At 39.5% G+C, this 15,987-nt stretch overlaps 1 protein-coding gene across 1 annotated transcript in view; it reads left to right on the top strand.

Moving 5' to 3' along the window:
• The first annotated feature begins 5,986 nt into the window (after positions 1 to 5,986).
• The window catches only part of LOC124272658 (inverted formin-2-like), a 28,748-nt gene continuing 18,747 nt past the window's right edge, over positions 5,987 to 15,987 (top strand). The window contains 8 exon segments of the mRNA XM_046707878.1: positions 5,987 to 6,264; positions 9,877 to 10,039; positions 10,297 to 10,543; positions 10,945 to 11,060; positions 12,638 to 12,797; positions 13,887 to 13,960; positions 14,802 to 14,903; positions 15,509 to 15,585. Coding sequence (XP_046563834.1) covers positions 6,260 to 6,264; positions 9,877 to 10,039; positions 10,297 to 10,543; positions 10,945 to 11,060; positions 12,638 to 12,797; positions 13,887 to 13,960; positions 14,802 to 14,903; positions 15,509 to 15,585 — 944 coding nt within the window. The 5' untranslated portion in view covers positions 5,987 to 6,259.

The following is a 15,987-nucleotide window of genomic DNA, read 5'->3' as shown; positions in this document are numbered from 1 at the left end:
GAGTCTTAAATGTGAAATTTCACATTATTTCTTTAAATAATATGTTAAATTACAATGTCAATATTTCTCTGAAATTAAAGAAAAAAAACCTTTTAAAACAACTCAAATTTGAATACAGTAACCATTTTTCAAAATTTGCCTGAAATCAGTACAAATTTGTTTTAAAAAAAATTCAAGATCAATGTAATCAGTAACAGATTAACCACCTAAAGCATTAGAAGACCATTTGCCCAGTTACATAGTCATATTATGCATAGGCATGCTCTAAGCACTTAGACAATATTACACAGGTCATAGATCAGCATGCACTGAATATTCATTCTCATCTTCTGGGGAGTTTGGGAGCCAAGCTGCCAATAAGGTGCTGGAAGGTTAACAGTGCATTGCCATATACTCCTACCAGGTACTCATTCATTGCTGGGTGAATAGACACATGTTGTGAACAAAATGACATCCAAAGATTTCTCAGTCAAGCTGGCGAACAGTCTCTCTCCAAGGGCTCACTTGAAGCAACACTGTTAAACTTTAACGGATTTGAAACCTGTTTGCTGTAAACAGGACCACACTTCACCACAGCAACAAAACTAATACCATCTCACTACAATTGATCAATTCTTTATGGTGAGGTGAGGTGAAATCGTGCTTGAGAATATTTCGCTCATATGACAACGTGCATGCGTGTGTATGTGTATGTGCGGCTGCTTGTGCTAGCCCAGACTGAAGCTGGTTTTATAGTGCTAGCCCACTGAGATACCATACCGCAGTGAAGCATGAACACCCCACTCAGACACATTATACTGACTCTGAGCCGACCAGTCCTTGTTGTACCCATTAATGCCAAGCGCCAGGCAGGGACCAACAAGTGCCATATTTTAACGTCTTCTGGTATGACGCTCTCCGGGAGGACCTCTAACCACTACACCACGGAGGCGGTCCAATTCTATATGGAAATGGGGCAGTGGGGTTACCCAGTGGTTAAAGTATTTGCTAGTCACACCAAAGACCCGGGTTCGATTCCCCACATGGGTACAATGTGTGAAGCCCATTCCTGGTGTCCCCGCGCTGTGATATTGCTGGAATATTGATAAAAGCGGCATTAAACCATACTCACTCACACTTTATGGAAATGGGAATGGTTTTTTTTGGTTTTTTAATGTATTTTTATTTCCCAAAGTACATTTGTTGTTGTCATATTATATTGAACTAAACATCATCATCATCAACATCATACAAGCATCAACATCATAAGCACCATCATCATCATCATCATCATCATCATCATCATAAAAAAACATCATCATCATATGACCCGTGAAGATCCGGGGTAGAATAGGTCTTCAGCAACCTATGCTTGCCACAATAGGCAACTATGTTTGTCGTATGATTAAACGACTATCGGGATTGGGTGGTCAGGCTCGCTGACTTGGTTGACACATGTCATTGGTTCCCAATTGCGCAGATCGATGCTCATGCTGTTGATCACTGGATTCTCTGGTCCAGACCCGATTATTTACAGACCACTGCCATATAGCTGGAATATTGCGGAGTGTGGCGTAAAACTAAACTCACTCACTCACTCACTCATCATCATATATTCAGGGGTTAATGTAGAAATGGGAATGTTTAAGCAAAGATATATTGGAAAGATTAAAATCATTCATGCATTTATATCAGCCACTGATAGGCTTCAAAATTTTATCTAGCTGCATTTAAACTCACATGAATGCTATTTTGGATTTAACGCTTTTTATTTCAGAGTTAACAAATGTTTATATACGGAATAACTACCATATTACTGACCGTAAATTATGATTACATAGAATGACACCTAGAGCAATTAAGGCGTTTCACAACAGTATGAATAATCCCTATATTTTGTGAGAATGATTTTATTGAGAGTTCAGAGAACTGCAAAAGAATGTACAGGGCTGAGAGGAGTTGTCTCCCCTGATGCACAAACATCAACCCAACACAGTGATAAAATCTTTAGTCACCTCTCATGAGATAAAAACACAAATATATTTTGTTAGGCTGGAAAAAGGAGTGCAGAAAGATTGAAAATGTGTGAAAAGGGAGTCAGAACTTAAGTTGAAATCATGCATAACATACTTTCATGGCATGTTTTACTGAAGGCTTTTCTAAGCTGACAGCTGATTACTTGCAAGAGATGTAAACATGCAGAACAGTGGACAAAATCACCAATGATCAAAATCTGCACTAAATACTGATTCAAACTCAGACCCACTTGGAGATGCAGTGGTTCAGTTGTCTGAGCCAAAACAATTCTCTGTGCAGAGTTGTATCTCTAAGCTATGCCAGTAAAATAAGATTCAACTTGATTATGTTTGTGCATTTGTCATCATGATACACACACTTGGTTCACCACAGTGGTGAAGGTCTAAGACCTGCATCACATCATGCCTTCCTCCCATATCAACCAGACATGCTGTTGTATAACTGAAATAACGCCCATAGCTGTGATATAACACCCCCACATCCATTGGACCCTGGTTGCTAGGGAGACAATTCAGCAAACTGAATGTAATCACTTTACACCACTGGGATATGCATCAATTAAATGCATAAATAGAAAATTGTGTGGATAAAGGCAAAGCAATGTAAGCCTGAAAATGATGGACAAATAAGAGGATTCTGCAGAAAACAAAATTCATCGAAACATACCTGAGATTTAGGTGACATAATCTCTCATCTGTTCGGGATACAGTCAATGTTACGGATGACACTTTGCATCCCCTGAAGAACAATTGATTTCTCATCTGTGGGGGATGCAGTCAAAGTAAATGACGACACTGTTTATGCATCCTCTGTTGTTGTTTTGAGCTTTCCATATTCTTTTTCTGATGTATAAGAAAGAAAATTCTATACGCAGAAGTTGCATATATTACACTATGTCTACATTTGAAGAGTCATAAGTTAACCCCCACATAGAAAGATTTGACCTACACTGATTTCGAACATCTCCTTCCTCACTGAAACAGTGTACAGTACACAACCCTGTGCACTTAAAAGAACCCACGAATCCGTTGGTAGGTGACCAGATAGTGGCCCCATGAATACGTGCAAACACCTAGTTGTGGGTGCAGTAAACTTGGACAAAGTACTGTGACTATGCGTCCCAGTCCAACCAGCTGTGAATGGGTACCTCGTAAGGATGGAAAAGCCACATTAACTCAGTGCGCCTAGTAGGCAGCAAGAGTTGTATGCTCCCCAGGGAGTTGAGATTGAAAAATATGATGTGCTGTTGTGATGGATATCCAATGATCGGGGGAAAACAAAGCGCCTTTGAGCAGTTGTCCTGGATATCGGTGCTATACAAATGTTTGTATGTATGTGTATGTATGTATGAAACCTTTTTGCCAATGATGATGAAGGGAATATTATTCCAGTTTTCCTGTAATACCTTCTCTTGGCTCTCCAAAATGTTTTCTACAGCTGCTAAGACATCCTCTTTCATGATTGTGGCTCCAGCTTAAAAGATGAAAGTCTGACAAATCCAGATCAAGAGAATACGGAGGGTTTAAAAGGGTTTAAAGCCACACTACTAGATTGTATCAATAGCAATGACTGATTTCAGTCATGAAATAAACTTGAATTGAATTGATTGGCATGTCTCCTGGTGGAAGAGCACACCTTGTCTCAGCTTCCTACGTCTCTTAGTCTTCATTTCATCAAGTAACTGCCTCAAAGTTGCATTCCATATAATGTCTGGATTCTTGGAATATATTGTACACACCTCAGATTAGCTGACATTGCAGGTAAGCCAAGGTATTAATTTGACCATCAAAGTTTCAATCAAAATGTTATGTCCAGTACATAAGCCAAACTGCCAAGAAGTTGTAAAGTCCACCATGATGACATCATTGGCATCCATGGCATCCAGGCAGCCCTGTGCATGAACCTTTCCAGCTGATGGGTCAATATTTCCCTTTTTTGTGGTGATGCTTCAAGTTTTATTTGGGACTGAAGCTGGAAGTTATCAATCCAGATTTTATCCAGTCATGAATCATTGCAAAACTCTTTCTGTATCAGCTTCAAACAGAGCTAAATATCATGAGACTTCTTGCGCTGATGTCACAAGCCTTGGAAGAAAACAAGCTGATACTTTCTTCAATGCCAAAGTTTCTGTAAGAATGGAATGTACTTTCTCACTAGATATTTCAATTGAACTAACAATAGTTCATTCAGTCATTTGCTGGTCAGTCATCAACATATCTAGAATTCCTTGATCATTTCAAGTGTTGCGGGCATGAAAGGTCTTGAAGGATCACTTTTCATCTTTAATGCTCTGTCTGCCACACTTGAACTCCACTGCCCACCTCTTTTAGAAATGGGCATTCTTTCTTAGTTCTCTACTCATAGCTTCATGGATGACTGTTCAGGTAAAACCCATAATATTCATGTATCGATCATTGAATGTCCCTTAAGTTTGCCCATTTTCGAAAGGTCATAGGCTCATTTTATTGACTGGCCACATAGAAACAATTTGTTCAACTGACTTAGGTTTTTATTGCAAAATCTCTACAGCATCATGTATTGTCATCACAGAGACTTCACTATTTCACAATGTTTTCAGTTTGAGGATCAGAATTTTTACACATCTTATTAGAAGGACAGATTTGTTTTCATATGTTGTGGCTTAGTGAGTGAGTGAGTGAGTTTAGCTTTACGCCGCACTCAGCAATATCCCAGCTATATGGCGGCGGTCTGTAAATAATCGAGTCTGGACCAGACAATCCAGTGATCAACAGCATGAGCATCGATCTGCGCAATTGGGAACTGATGACATGTGTCAACCTAGTCAGTGAAACTGACCACCTGATCCCGTTAGTCGCCTCTTACGACAAGCATAGTCGCCTTTTATGGCAAGCACATGGGTTGCTGAAGACCTATTCTACCCCGGATCTTCACGGGTCTGTTGTGGCTTAACTATTGGTTGCAGTTTTCATCCTGTACAACCATAGCTATTCTTAATACTGTTATGCATGTCAAGCCAGTCCTGTTCCTCTTACATAATGTAAATAATTGTGAATCAACATGTTTGCAGTTAATAAAATAATAAAATACTTTTAAACTTTTTGTCCATTATGTCAAATCTTCTTTATAAATACAAAACATAAAATGTATTCACACTAAACTGTAATGCACATATATATTCTTTATTAGAAATTTTGTTAGACATTGTTTAACATTTTGGTTGTATTTCCTGTTTTTTCTGTATTTTTATTCATATATATATATATTCATATATATAGAAATTTACATGTTTAATTGTTTTATGAGATCTGAAAATTGCAACCTATCTGTTCACGCTTTCCATTCTTCCTATTGTTCACTCTTTCCATTGTTCCTATTGACAATGACTATGTGCATTATACTTTTTATACTAAAGATCCATATTTGAATTTACACCACCATGCTGTTGTGGTATCTTTATACCAGTACTCTTTCAACTGCGTTGACTTTAGAGCTGCTTATAGGTATCACCCCACAAATAACTCCTACACAAGCAATGAAAATGGGGAGGTGGACTCGAAGGCTTTATCAAATGGAGGGGGCTATCAAACCACACATAAAGTGCGATATCAAAACCTAAGTCAGTTGTACACTGCCATTTATTTATACAAAAGATTCCACTTGACTTTTGATCTTTCCCCGCGACTAATAAGCACCTTTGCGGGGTTAATCCACCTGGACGGGATGCTGATATGCTTGATAAGAATATTCATTCGCATCGCGTATCTCTCACAAGTGACCATTAGCATCACGATATATCACGACACAAATGAGTACTGTTGATTTTAGAGTTTATCTTTCAACATATGAAACGTCAAGTGTGATGTTTTATTGTTGGGCGTTCAACCATGACCTGCGGTATATATTCATTCACAAACCACCTGTTGGCTGAAACTTATACGGCAGCGTTCGAGTTCATTCATCACCTGAGTAAAACAGGTACAAGATGTCACTCAAGCAGGGCGCTCAATTCAAATTGTTTAAAGAAACCCATCTTCAGACTCATGTAATGTTAAATAGTGCATATTCCGTAACTCTCTTCAGGTAGATGTTCCATTGTATCGCGCACCTGTTAAAGTGACAGACGACACCTATTCACGTGACCCTTCACCTCACGTGCAATAGCGAGCGCAGAGCCAGCGCGAGCTTGTACCTCCCCGTCAACACAGGCTGTAAAATTACTGCAATGTCCACATCACAGTAGCCGCGATCGCCAGACTTTGTAATGAGGTAAATTGATTGTTATCTTTTCAACTGTCATTGAAAACTGTGTACACAATTACAGCTTCCGCTGAGCTGCGATTTCGCTTGCGGCGCCATATTCAAACTGCGATGACTCACAGGTAAGGGGAGCTTGCGTGATAGGCTCGGCCAAGGTCGATAAAACAACAGCCGAACACACGCGGGGGATTTCAAACTACATTTGTGCGATCGTATAGAGATCTAAGTGCATGTGATCCTTGGATGTACTACCACAAATGACTGTATTTGTTTATGGCAAAATCACAGGTATAATAGACCAACAGGTGAGTTCACAATGGGTTGAAATCGGTTAAAATTGTGTGTCAACATACTGTACAACATGGTGTGATGGTAGATCAGTTTATCGTAATAACAGGCAGAATTTTCTGTCAAGAAATAATACGTACATGCCGTTGGTGATGATGTGGGCTTGTATGGTCAATATGTCTTTGTTTAATGCATTCATAGTGTTGTGTTTAAAACCAATGACACATGAAACTGCTTATTCAAATCCTACAATGGTGTTTTTTTTCTGTAAATCGAAATGCCTGTTCAAAACCAGTAACACCAGTATATGGCAACCTGAACCAAACTAATGGAGGAAGACACAGTGTTGCAACATGTATCCAAATGTAAAACACTTATGAAAAATACATGGTGAAACATTATCTCATCCATGTATGTGCAGTATTACATTATATCATATATCTGTAACTGTTATCATTATGACTGTTGTAATCATCATAATGTTTAATTCTACCCCTGTTGTTTTGTCATCCTCAAATATTTAGCTGCATTGTTTTAGGATATTTCACATAATTGAAAGATGGCGTATATTAGATAAGTGATTGCTCAAAATCAAACCAGATGCTCTTTAGTTGATATATCTAGATATGTGGCTTAATTTAAGTTTCTTAAGCCAAACCTGGCAATATTGCAGGTATATGGCTGCAGTCTGTAAATAATCAAGTCTAGACCTGACAATCCAGTGACTGACATTGTGATGATCGATCTACTGTCTACATATGTGGGATATGATGATGTACCTGCCAACTCAATGTGTCTTAACCACCCGATTTCATTAGTATCCTCTCACTGTCAGCTTGAGTAATTATAGTACCACATGTATGTATTTGCTGTGTAAGTCGACACTTAATGATTATATTACTGATTCATTTCATAATAATGTAAATCTGAATTAACAGCAACAAATTCTGCTTGCTAAATCTTACAGCTCAGTTCACGTCACAATTTCATTAATGAGTGAGTAAGGGTCCCTCTTGACCACAGGCCAGGGTAAAACCCTGTTAAATAAAACAAATATTACAGAAGTTTTCAAAAGGCATTTGCTAATGGTTGTTTTTCACAGTGAATAGTTTGCAAACATGCATACGTTAATCTATTGAAAATAAAAAATTTGCCCAGGGCATACATGAGCAATAACTCTGTACTAAGTCAAACTCAAGTTATTTTAAAAACTGCCATTGGTTAAAATGAACACAGGAAGGGATTAGACATGTCAGCATGCATGGTAGAAAAGCATTGAAAGAAGTGAACAAAAGCTTGGATAATCTTGGAAAGTCGCAGTCATGTTTAAAATAAGGTAGAATGGCCATGAAGGAAATTGAAAAAGGTGTTTCCTCAAAGGCTTAATGGACGGACTAACAAATACTTCTGTTGTCAGGACAGGCATGAGATTTAAGGTGTTGCATAATTTTACAGCCCATTGTCCATTAGAAACATGAAGAGGTCATTGACTTCTACCCACAATGGAAATCACCGAGCCGCCTTTAATTGTCACCTGTTGCCATGGTAACAGTCTTGCTTAGATCAGAAAAACAAATTAAAATCATGTCAGGTTTACTATAATGAAACTCAAGACCATGGTTACCATGGTTACTAAACATAAGAAATTGGATCAGCTTTAGTATGTTAGACCAACAATAATAACAAAATAGTGAATAATATTATTTCTGAGTTTTCATTTTATGGTTTAAGGTAGAAAAATGTCCCATTTGCTCGGCAATATGAATTGTGCAGTCTTTAAGAGTTTTGATTAGCCATGTTTTTCCACATTCTGCTAGACAGACATGAAGGGAGTTATCTATAGAGATCCACAGATGCTGATATTTTGGCCCTAGTATTCAGACAATGTTTGTTCAAATTCCCAATCTTGATTGACTGATTTCTCGTTTTCATGTTGGTACAGTTATTGCCAATGATAACCAATGTTGTAATGAGTGAGTGAGTGAGTTTAGTTTTACACAACTTTTGGCATTTTTCCAGCAATATCACCAAGGGGACATCAGACATGGGCTTCACACATTACCCATGTGGGAATCGAACTCTGGTCTTCGGAAAGACAAGCGAACACTTTATCCACTAGGCTGCCTCACCAATGTTATAGCTGTGTAGAGGTTGCCTGGATTTGCTCATTACAGGACCCAGAGGGCCAAAGTGGCTTTAGCATTTGGTTTTATACTGTTGCTCTGAACACAGTTGAAGTACTTATAATATCTGAAAGTGAAACCTGAGGAAATATAAATGATGCGTCTTCCCAGTTTGCCTGCTAAGGGCACTACCTCTGTGGTGTAGTGGTTAGAGTGTCCGCCCAGAGTGCGGAAGGTCGCGGGTTCGATCCCCGACTGCGTCATACCAAAAGATGTTAAAATATGGTTCTTGTTGGTCCCTGCCTGGCGCTCAGCATTAATGGGTACAACAAGGACTGGTCGGCTCGGAGTCAGTATAATGTGTCTGAGTGGGGTATTCATGCTTCACTGCGGCATGGTATCTCAATGGGCTAGCACTATAAAACCAGCTTCAGTCTGGGCTAGTACAAGCAGCCGCACATACACACGCATGCACGTCGTCATATGAGCGAAATATTCTCAAGCACGACGTTAAACCCAATTCCACCACCACCACCACATTTTGAATCCAAGATGAATTGCTGCATGATGATTGGTCAGGAGAGTTAGCTCAAAGTCACATGGTTCAGTTAGTGTTTACAACATTTTGAACATTCATCAAAGCACATTCCTTTCCTGGAGTGAATGTTTCAGCACAAACTGTATGGGTATTGTATGGTTGTGATAATATTGTCACAATCTCGCTTTTCGCGCTGTTCCTTTAGTTGCCAATGCGCCCTTGTAACAAATTGGGAAAACGCACAAATAAATGATGACAGTTTCTTAAACAACTTTTTTATTTTTGTGACACAAATTATGCAATTTTGTTCTAGGGTTGGTCTGTTGTTTTTATTGCAGTCCATGTTGGTTTGATTCTTTTATGTCTATTTGTTTTTGTGTTAGATTGCAATTCATCGGTATCATTTTGTCTCAAACGGACTGTAGTGGTTGTTTTTGTTTGTTTTGTTTAAAGCTGCACTGTTCTCCAGCTATATGAGAGTGGTCTGTAAATCATCGATTCTAGACCAGACAATCCAGTGATTGACATCACAAGGATCCTTCTAAAAAAAAATTAGATTATGTAAATTTATCTTTGGAACAAGTTGCAATTTGAGATTTTCTTTTTGAAAATATAGTATGATGGATTTGATTATTGTATCCCTTTTGAATCTTCGTTTATTGTTTGCAACAGTTGCGTCAACGCTGGGTTTGAGGACTTGTCCTTCAGGATGCTGAGGACGCAGCCCAGCACCGTGGAGCAGGATAGGACCATCACGTCTGAACAGTTGGAACAACAGCTGGAAGGAAGCGATCCACATCAGTGTGTCGTCATATCTCACACTCCCTCAGTCCAGGTGAGCTATGGGTGATACGATCAAACTGTACATACTGTAGTCCACCATCAGGTCAGGTGAGCTATATGGTGATGCAATCAAACTGAACATGCTGTTGTCCACTATCCGTGTACAAATATAGTATTTCTGTATGGTCTATAGGTGCACTGGGTTATAAATGAGTTATACCACACGAATACATTTTGTTCTCTCTGACTATGTAAAACAACTTGTTGACAGTATACTTGATACAATGTTTCATCAATGTCTGCCCACAGGTGTACTATGCATTACGGACGAAGCTGGAGTCGAGTGATGAAACCTGGTTACAGGAGTTCATCTCCCTATCAGGCCTCGACTCGCTCCTGGACTCCCTGTGTCAGATGACAGGGAAGGCCTTCACAGGGTTCTCTGATGCCATCCTCCAGATTGACTGCATATCTTGTATCCGTGCAATTCTCAACACCCGGGTCGGCCTTGACCACTTCCTGTCGACGTCAACATGCATCAGGAAACTCACGCAAGGTGTGAATACAGGAGGAAAAGAATGGCCATAAATGTACATGTCATACCCAAAAGTCCTTTGTGCGATCACTGGTTCGTGGAGTTTGCTGCCACCTGTTCTAATCAAGATTATAAAACTGCACGTCTACCAAGCTCAACAAGAAATTTATTGTGAAATAAAAAATGTCACACATCATGTGTTCACTAAGGGTGGTGGCAATCAGCCTTGTGGTTGTGTAGTTTCTCTCTCCTTCTCCCTCTCTCTGTCTCTCTCTCCTGAAGACCTGAAGACCAATAACATTTCCCATGTCTGAAGCCCCTTTTGTGATGTCCCTGCCATGCTCTTGCAGAAATGTTCTGAAAGCAAATATAAATCATCATCCATCATACACTCCTTCACACAGTACAAACCTTTGTTTCAGCCCTGACCATCACCAATACACTGCCCAAGAAACAAGTCCTCGAGATCCTGTCTGCTATCATGGCCTACAGCACCCATGGCTACAAGCTGGTCATCGCTGCAATGGAGCACTTCAAGGTGACAACCTGGAATTACTAGTGTTGAGATGTTGTAACAGATATTCATCTTCTTGAGAGAAGGACAACCTCTGTAGTGTAGTAGTTAGAGAGCCCAGTGGAAGGTCGCGGTTCGATCCCCTGCTGCATCATTCCAAAAGATGTTAAAATATGGTACTTGTTGGTCCCTGCCTGACACTCGGCATTAATGGGTACAACAAGGACTGGTCGGCAGTATAATGTCTGAATGTGGGTATTCATGCAAAACTGTGGCATGGTATCTCAGTGGGCAGCTATGCACTATAACACCAGTACACCAGTTTAAGTCTGTTGCATAGTAAATATTCTCAGCAGACGTTAAACCCCATTTCACATACATTTCTTTTTGATTTAAACATATTTATTCAAGAGAATGGATTGGGTACAAGTTATGCCAACTTAGTGAAACCCTCTCCTATTTACAGTGCTTACATGCAAAAGTGAAACAAACTATATGTACAGGTATAGAAAGATATATACAAAATGATATATACAATACAATGAATACATGAATTATTTCGATCATACACATTATATCTCAGTTACCTCCTGAGAGAAGGGAGATAACTGACTATAGAAGTAGTTTCCACCCTTGCAAAATTAGGCTTGAAATATTTAGTTACATTGTGCTGTGCCTAATGAATCTGTGCATAGTCTGATAAACTTGGCATAACCATTTTGTTTGAAACAAGTACGAATAAATCGTAATAGTGGTGGCAATTAAGCCACGAAAATCCAAACTAGTTTAGCGAGGATGGAAACTGGATATTTTTGTGAGTTAACTCCCTTGCATGGGGAAGGCAATTGTAAGGTACATTGCAGGATACACTCCTCTTTAGACATATATAATATGTTAACATATTCCGTCTGACAATTATTTTCGGTGAAACGTTAGTGTGTGTCTGTATGATCTGTCTCAAGACAGAAATATAACTGAAGCCTGATAACTTGTAAGTTTGAACGAGGTCAGTTATGGCGTGACAAGGTTTGGTGAGAACACATGATATCTCTGCTACAGTGAAATTGGATCCATTACAATCAAGTGACACAACTTGTTAGCCCTATTTTTTACTCACAGGACTTGTTATTACTGTTTACAAACTGAAAAAATTGGAAGTATAATTTTGAGTTACAAATAGAATCTCACACTCATGTCTTTTGTTATCAAGAGATTCAACATGTCTAAACTTTTATCGACTAATGGACCCGTGAAGGTCCGGATTAAAAAGAACCTTCAGTAACCCATGCTTGTCATAAGAGGTGGGATCGGGTGGTCAGGCTCACTGGCTTAGTTGACACATGTCATCGGTTCCCAATCGCGCAGATCAATGCTCATGCTGTAGATCACTGGATTGTCTGGTCCAGACTCAATTATTTACAGACCACCGCCATATAGCTGGAATATTGCTGAGTGTGGTGTAAAACTAAACTCGCTCACTATTGACTAATGTCGCTATATTTGAGACCCCAAGAAACATGGGTGAAATTTTCTACTACACTAACCCATTATAATGCAAAAAAAGTCCCAATATTTCTGAGCTCCTTTTGCTGTGGTTTCAGAGAGAGGAAAACCAGAGCCACAGATTTAGTATTGTGTTAAATGAGCTGAAAAGTGCTGAGACGGTCCCCCACAAGACGGCAGTGATGACCTTCCTCAACTGCATCGTCAACTGCAACACCGACATCGCGGAAAGGACGAGATGCAGGAATGAATTGGCAGGTACACTTCACAAGACAGAAGGCTCCAGCATAACAATAGATTATTCTTTAAGCAAAAGAAAGAATAAATGCTTAAAGGTTATGTATATGCCTTTACAAAAGAGACTATCTGGGTTAGAATTGGTCTTCAACAAGATTGAGTCCATGCCTGTCTTCCGAGTGTACTAATGGCATCTGTTGTCAGGCTAACTGGTTTGTTTGATGCATGCCATCATCTCAGAATTGCATAGGATGATGGTCATTACGTCAATCACTGGATTGTCAAGTTCAGCCATGTTTATTTACAGACTCAGGGTTTTAAATGACGCGTGATTCCTGCGTATTTGACGCAACAATTTTGTAAACGACTCTCAAAATATTATCATACGAGTCAAGCTTGACGCAAAGTTTTTATGGGTGACCCTCACAACTCAGTTCAATAAAATTGATTTGATAAGCAAAAAATGATATTGTCAGATTGTTCCAGAGAACTCAGAGGCGACAGTAATCCTGGCTGTTTGAATTGAACAATGCTGTAGTTTCCTTTGGTGGTGTGACATACATTTACATACTGAGAATGATTAACACGAAGAAATATTAAACTTTTCATGACTCCCAAATATTGAAAATGACTCCCCAAAATAAATATTGTGAGTCACCATGACTCCCATTTTTAAATGTCTGTGTAAAACCCTGAGACTATTGTCAGTTGATTGTTGAGTGCAGTATTCAACAACATGCAAACAAAAACAAACAAACAAACCGTTTCCATCAGTGGACTGACTGACTGAGTTTGGTTTTACGCCGCTTTTAGCAATATTCCAGCAACATCACGGCAGGGGACACCAGAAATGGGCTTCACACATTGTACCTATGTGGGGATTCGAACCCGGGTCTTCGCCGTGACGAGCCAACGCTTTAACCACTAGGCTACCCCACTGCCCCTCTATCAGTGGAGGATTGGTTTACTTAATTGTTGAAGCTTCTATATTATACAAATAAAATACATCCAGCTTCACATTTTTTAAAGATTGATGAAAATGTACTTATTGATTTACTGTGGCATATTCTTATAAATGTTGCGTTGCACGTGTTTGTGGTCTGTGTGCAGGTCTTGGCTTGTTGGATGTGCTGAGTTTCCTGCGGAGAGAAGAGGTGGACGTCGATCTTCACTTACAGCTGCAGGTACATTGTCATTGTGTTCTCTCTCACTGCAGAAGGAGCTGTAGGGTAGCCTAGTGGTTAAAGTGTCCAATCGTAGTGCAAAAGATCCAGGTTTGATTCCCCACATGGGCACAATGTGTCAAGCCCATTTCTGATGTCCCCTGAAAGCTTTTCTCTTTCATTTTTCTCGAAAGTTAGAAGTGAAGTAGGATTTTTTTATTTCATGCTGGAGGGACACTTTTCTTTCTTTTTGTCAGTACCATTAATAATGACTGTCATGACTTGGCACACACTCAACTAAAAAGAATGGACTAACGGGATCTGGTGGTCAGGCTCGCTGGCTTGGTTGACACATGTCATCGGTTCCCAATTGAGCAGATCGATGCTCATGCTGTTGATCACTGGATTGTCTGGTCCAGACTTGATTATTTACAGACCACCGCCATATAGCTGGAATATTGTTGAGTGCGCGGAAAAACTAAACTCTCACTCATTCAGTTGTTAAGGCTTGAAAAAAGCTGAGAACAGTGTAACAAACAACATCCAATAACAAATTTATTTTCATGACACACTGTAATACTGGAAAAACTTTCTCAAGTCACCAGAGCATGCTTGACAATGATTTTCTAAAAGTTTGTGGATTTATGATATGTGAGTGAGTTGGTTGAGGTGGGATTTATGCCGCTTTTAGCAATATTCCAGCAATATCCCAGTGGGGGATACCAGAAATTGGTTTCACACATTTCAACCAGGTGAGGAATCAAACCTTGGTCTTCAGCGTGATGACAACTCTTATGGTCTAAGACTACTGTAATACTGGAAAATGTTTCTCAAGTTGATAGAAGTGTGTTTGTGCTTCCAGACCTTCCACTCCAGGAAGCATCAAGATGAGGAAGAACTGGCAGCTAAATGTGACCTTGACCTCAGTAGCCCTCATGACCTTGTTGATAAGATACAAGAGAAAGTAAGAATTCATTTCAACATGGATTTTATAAAAGAATATCAGTGTGCGCTTTTGTTGTTTGACTCTGCACTCAGCTATATTCCATTTGTATGATAGCAGCCAGTGAACCAGGTGACTTATGTAATTTGATCAGTAATAGGATATGATGGTATGCAATCCTCTAATTCATTCAGCTTGAGTTGCTTCATACAACAAGCATGAGTTGCTCAGGAACTCTATGCTCACCCAGAATCCCAGCAGAAATACTAGGCAGTCAGAGTACTACATATCTACAATAACAACCTTGATAAGAAAATCTGAAAAATGAAGCTAACCAATTTTTTTCGATGATTGTTCGTTGGTAATGAAGCAATCATCAATTGTGAGATTTCAACCAATCCCAACACTACAGAGTACCAATATCAGACTATCATCCGTATTCAGATTCTGTAGAGACACTAACATTATATGGTTAATGATATGTTTAGTTTGCTAGATTGGCTGTATTTCCATACATTTCGTAATGCTACAAAAATGTACAATTGTACAATATTAACTGTGTACTCATTGTTGCTTGCTTTTTTCTCTGACATTTGAGAATCACAAACAAAATTCTTTGTTGCTAGGTGTTTGGCAGTTCCAAGATGGCCTCCTTTGTCAACATTCTTCAAGATTTGTTAGCCATGGAAGCAGACAGCCAAAGGTAAATATGATCTACAGATACTGAATTAATGAATTGAATAACATCCATTCTCAAATATGGCGTGGGTCAGGGATGGTGGAGTAGCATAGGTTAAAGTGTTCATTTGTCTCAAGAAAAATTAAGACCTGGGTTCAATTTCCCACATGGGTACAATGTGTGAAGCCCATTTCTGGTTTCCCCTACTGTGATATTGATATAAGTGGTGTAAAACCAAACTCATTCTCTTACTTAAAAGGGGCGGTGGAGTAGCCTAGTGGTTAAGGCGTTTGCTCGTCACGCCGAAGACTCCGGGTTTCGATTCCCCACATGGGTACAATGTGTGAAGCCCCTTTCTGGTGTCTCCCGCCCTGATATTGCTGGAACATTGCTAAAAGCGGCGTAAAACCAAACTCACTCACTCAC

Source organism: Haliotis rubra, unplaced genomic scaffold (assembly GCF_003918875.1).
Source record: "Haliotis rubra isolate DU_JTF1 unplaced genomic scaffold, ASM391887v1 Scf1, whole genome shotgun sequence".
Lineage (NCBI taxonomy): Eukaryota > Metazoa > Mollusca > Gastropoda > Lepetellida > Haliotidae > Haliotis > Haliotis rubra.
Note: the sequence above shows the minus strand (reverse complement) of the source record. Positions and strands in the feature narration are given on the sequence as shown.